We start from the raw sequence: 5,847 nt of genomic DNA on the forward strand, positions 1-5,847 counted from the left end.
TCATACGTCTGCTGGCTTGTGACAAATTGGAGATATGGGATTGCGCGAAACAAAAAATTCCACTATGTTTCTGTACTGTCTTTGGTATTTGTGTTGGTTATTTAGACGTTTACAAATATCACATAAGTTTGTTTGTAACACTCCACTCACTGTTTCTGAGGAGAAATATTTCTTCCATTGTAAACATTTCTTATACTCGTCAAAATTCCGACTCAATACTTTAATGCGATTCGCTAATGACTTGATATTTTTAAAGTCCTTCGTGTCGAGGTAGGAATTTGGAGGATGGAACAAGGAATGATTGGCGGCATCTCTAATAATTGGCACAATTTTGTGACGTAACACAAGATGAAGTGACTTTTCTGTGACGTAGTCATCGCATAAACCATTCTCAAACGATAGATAGAACTTGTACCGGCTGTCCAGTACTTCAAAGCAGTCTCTTTCCATTGACATGTTTGGTGTTAGGTTCCAAACCGCCTTAAAATTACTAAGTCCTAGTTTATAGCGACATTGTAGAGTTCCACATCTTCCATATATGTCTATATCAACGCCGTATTGACGGAGTTTCCGGATATATTCCAACCTTTGAGATTGAGTGGGACAATGGCTGATAAAAGCTACAGCTGTTTTTGTCTTAGCTTTCAGTGTTTTATCTATTTCACTTTCGTTGTAGAGCGATGTGACGTTTGAGAATTTGCCGTGCACAAACATGAGATCAGAGTCTCGCCGATAGGTCATCGTCCAGTTGAACAAATTACGACTACAATTTTCACTTTGACTAATATGACGTACAAATTCTGGAGGCGCCTCGTGTTCGAATATTATCCATATTTGCCCACGTTTTTTCTTCTGTTGACAGCTTTTTAAATCCCTAGCTCTAAATAAAACAACGTCGGCCTTACTCAAATACTCACGACGTTTTGTAAGGACACAGTTCGACACTGAACATTTACTAAACACATGTGACGTGTCCCATTTATTCCCTACCCAGTCTTCAAACCAGTGTTGTGGCGTCCAGAACAGCAACATTTTATCTCTTCTGACTTTGTGCTTTCTAGTTTCTGTATTGTAGAATGATTCGCTGCTTGACACACGATGCTTGTCGGTGTGATGCGATTTAGGCGTTGAGTACCACGTGTATGCTCGTGCATCCTTTGTTTCGACTGGTGCATTGAGCAGAATTATGACATGTATTATAAAGATCAGAACCGTCACATTTAATATTATCACAGAAATCTTCATCCACCTGTTGGCGCTAACCATGGTTTCTGAAATTAAAAAATGAAATCTATTCAACACTGAACTGAATTAAAATCATGTGTTCCGGGATAGTAAGCGTCTTCTGCCTAATTGACGACACCAGCCATATAAATCTGGGTCACGACGACACCCGCCATATAAACCTAGGTCACGACGACGCCCACCATATAAATCTAGGTCACGACGACACCCGCCATATAAACCTAGGTCACGACGACGCCCGCCATATAAATCTAGGTCACGACGACACCAGCCATATAAATCTAGGTCACGACGACGCCCGCCATATAAATCTAGGTCACGACGACACCCGCCATATAAATCTAGGTCACGACGACACCCGCCATATAAATCTAGGTCACGACGACGCCCGCCATATAAATCTAGGTCACGACGACACCAGCCATATAAATATAGGTAACGACGACACCAGCTATATAAATCAAGGTCACGACGACGCCCGCCATATAAATCTAGGTCACGACGACACCCTCCATATAAATCTAGGTCACGGCGACACCCGCCATATAAATCTAGGTCATAACGACACCCGACATATAAATCTAGGTCACGACGACACCAGCCATATAAATCTAGCTTAAAACTAGGTTTAGTCACATTTTAAATTGAGGCTTAGGTTGGTGACATTGAAGTGTCATCAATAAGCTAAACCAAGCTTTCAACGACACTAACACTGTGATTCAGTGATAGCGGAATAACTATCACCCTGATAAATATTCAATGAAGATGTTTCTTACCCTCGAAATTTTTAGACACAGGGGATTCTCATTAAAATATGACGTCCTAAAAGAGTATCTCTTTCTGAAATAAAAATAAACTTCATAAAATTGATCATGTACGAGTCTTACCTTCCTTTGAGTAATATTTTTGTAAGATCTTTGTCTATATGATGTTTTCATCCCACTGTATATATATCCGAATGTTCATTTCATCACATGTATTGAAAATCTTATATCGCTTTCTAATATCTATATCAGACGAAACGTTGTAGAGTGACCCTTTCTCTGAAGCCACCCTGGGTGCAAGTAATGGTACCTTTCTACACAACCAACTTGTTTGTGTAGAAAAAACATTGTCTTTGTTTACTTAGACAAAGTTCAAGTATAGCCTGTCTAAAAATATATTGAATCCAGGTCAACAGACAAACTATGTATGATTAGATGAAAATATACACGTGGAAATTTAATGTTTTCCTACATTAAAGCAGTTCATAGTCACACGTATATATCAATTATTATCAATTTGTTATTGTCAGATATATAGTCCAATTCTCACAAAGGCGATACCGACATTAAACGACTTTAGCCGTTGGAACGGAATTCAAGTAAATATTACACTATCCGTTATTGCATTCTTGTGTGCAACATTGTCATTACGAATTTGCATTGCCACTGCATTGAGATCGCCAACAATCACAAAGTGAACGCGAATGCCGATAATGCAATACTGAATGTTGACCTAGCGAATACCGGATTGCGCAATGCAAACTTGTAATGACAATGTTGACGACTGGAATAATCAAACTGCAATATGCAATATTAACCCTGAATACATGAATGACAATAAAGGAAATGATAAGGTTCAATTCGAATAACACAATGTTAATGCTGCACACAAGAATGCAATAACGGTAGTGTAATATTTACTTGAATTCCGTTCCATATTAGCCGTTGATAGGGCGTTAAATAATACTAAACCATCTGTACCACAAGAAAATAGTATCATCATGTCATTCAAGTTTCGTATATACATATACCAAGGCAAACGTTATGTTAACGGAATATATTAGGTGGTACGGTATCATGTGATGTGAAATTGTGTTGGATGGCTCGTAAACCAACCATGAGACTTAATGTTTAACAATTATTGAAAAAATCAATAGGCGCCTGTCAGGATGGTAGTTTTTTCGCAATTTATGGATATGTCTTGATAACACGCGTCCTTTTAAAATCAAAACAAAACTAGAACGCGTTTCACTGTATCGGGAGAAGCCACTACTCAATAGTCAGGACTTACCTACATGCGGTATTCACAGGGTTGGCTCGTTAGTGCTTCACGCCCTATCAAACCAATGAAAGGCTTCGATTTTCAAATATTCAAATTTACTTTTTTAATTCATTTTAAACATATACATCTTGATTCTTGTTCTTTCTATGAATAGGTTTACCTGAGTAAGGTTAAAGGCAGACATGTAAAGTAAGGTTGTGTATTGAAGCTACCCGGTGCTTGCCAGTACTCCCACCTACCAATAGAACAGGGTACTTGTTTAACAGAAGCCATTTTTAACAATGTGTGTTCATTATACCATAGTTTACACCAGTACTTAAAGATTATAATGTTCCTCGTTGTTAAAATAACAAGATATATACCCACGAAATATTCTGACAAGGTCACAAAGACTTGATGCAGTAATGTGATATCAAGCGCTTTGTGTAAACCCCACACTTTTCATGCATATTACCTGCATTACCGATGTCAAAAAAGTGACAACAGTGAGCAGAAATTTAACAACATAGATTGACATGATATTTTCCGAGGAAACTTAACTTTTTCTACCCTGTAACGCTAATTGACTCTGCGTTAATTTAAAATGCGATAATAAGTGAGTTTCTTGATAGAAAGCAACTTGTTTATAACAGAAGGAAGGAGAAAATAGCATCTACCTTGCTTAGGTCAGGACGAAAATACCACAGTTCATCCGTAGTTACGTTTTCACTGTCAGCCAATTTATATTTTTCTGTGTCACACTTTCCCTATGGAACACATATATTTTTTTATCGCAGTTAGGAAAGGAATAGATTTATTCTCAGCATCAATAGCAACATAAACATTTCGTATGTATTTGTTTTTATAGTTTCTTTGTTCACAAAAAGAGTGACATTACCGGGTTAATCATTTTTTGAGAGGAAGAGAGAAATAACAGAGATTGAGAGAGGGAGAGAGATAATGCGGATGGGGCGGGGGGCAAAAGAGAGGGGAAATAATGGGGATGATATGACACAGGGAGGAAAGAGACAGAAAAAGAGAGAGAGAGTGGAGAAAGAAACTAGATCAACTTATACTGAGAGAGAGAGAGAGAGAGAGAGAGAGAGAGAGAGAGAGAGAGAGGGGTGTGGGGGTGTGGGGTGTGGTATGAGAGAGGGAGGGGTGACAAGAGTGAGAGAGAGAGAGAGAGAGAGAGAGAGAGAGAGAGGAGGCTACAGATGAGAGTGTGTAAGCGCTTATTTATTTTTCTCTCTCCAAATGCCATAGATATCCCATGTCGCATTTTTCCATATTTGCTGATAGTTTCCTTTTTTCCGTGTCATCATATGCCTCGTTAAAACAAAGTAGCAATTTCCACTTAAATATGTTATGCTTATTTTCCTTCAAATTATTAGAATATGAATAACACAAAATTTTCAAATATTTGTGATCCTCTTATGTCAAATTTCTTCCGCCACTATTAGAAACTGTGTGTAGATATGACTTTGTCTGCAGTAATTAATTTTGTTATACATAAATGGTACAACTTTAGTGAATCAAGACCAAAATATGTGGATATAGTCAAACTAGTTAGGTATGGATTGAGAAGGAAATTTTGTCTTAAAAATACCAAAGGCTGTCTTTGTTACATAGTTTAATATAAAACAAGCGCATATAATCATAATGTAATTGAAAAACGTCTGTATGTAATTATGAAAGGAAATAAAATAAATATTTCAAAGCACCACGGTACGTGAGACCTAATTGTATGAGTGTTTGCATTCCCTGTCTGTTAGCGTGTATGTGTGTACCTGAGGGAGTGACTACCTGCGTGTTTGTCTTGTAAGCGTCTTTGTAATTTGTATTTACACTACGTTTTGCTGACTGAAAGGTCTCGTTGCCCGGCTTTGAGGTAAAAAAAAAAGAAAGAAAAAGAAAAGCTTGGGACAAAACATATGATTAAGAGGATGAATTTCAAAATTATATTATGTCAATTATCGTAAACGAAGAAAATGGTGAATCGATTGTGTTAACCGAATGTATTGAATTATTGTTGACTTTTCAATATATTGTTAAATTAAAAGCCTTTTAATCCATAATGGGTTCTACAAAATCTACCAATTAGTTTTTAAGTTGTTTTTTAAATTTCTACCGAAGAGAGGTGCTTCAACACCGTGAAGATTTAGAAAAAAGTAAATATTTACTTGCCAAAATTGAAAGTTGGAGAACATATCTGCATAAGCAAAAGCAATAAAAAGACATTGGAGATAAATATCACTATATATTTCAATGTTCCTCTTTAGATATTCAATGAAGATGTTTCTTACCCTCGAAATTTTTAGACACAGGGGATTCTCATTAAAATATGACGTCCTAAAAGAGTATCTCTTTCTGAAATAAAAATAAACTTCATAAAATTGATCATGTACGAGTCTTACCTTCCTTTGAGTAATATTTTTGTAAGATCTTTGTCTATATGATGTTTTCATCCCACTGTATATATATCCGAATGTTCATTTCATCACATGTATTGAAAATCTTATATCGCTTTCTAATATCTATCAGAGACTGTAAGTGACTTCTTAACTTGATATACAG

At 36.7% G+C, this 5,847-nt stretch overlaps 1 protein-coding gene across 1 annotated transcript; it reads right to left on the reverse strand.

Moving 5' to 3' along the window:
- On the reverse strand, nucleotides 1–1,266 carry LOC117341779 (alpha-(1,3)-fucosyltransferase C-like). Its single transcript, XM_033903641.1, has one exon. It carries the CDS (start codon nucleotides 1,264–1,266, stop codon nucleotides 1–3), a length of 1,266 nt encoding a protein of 421 aa, XP_033759532.1.
- Nucleotides 1,267–5,847: the final 4,581 nt, after the last annotated feature.

Source organism: Pecten maximus, chromosome 14 (assembly GCF_902652985.1).
Source record: "Pecten maximus chromosome 14, xPecMax1.1, whole genome shotgun sequence".
In the NCBI taxonomy this organism is placed as follows: Eukaryota; Metazoa; Mollusca; class Bivalvia; order Pectinida; family Pectinidae; genus Pecten; species Pecten maximus.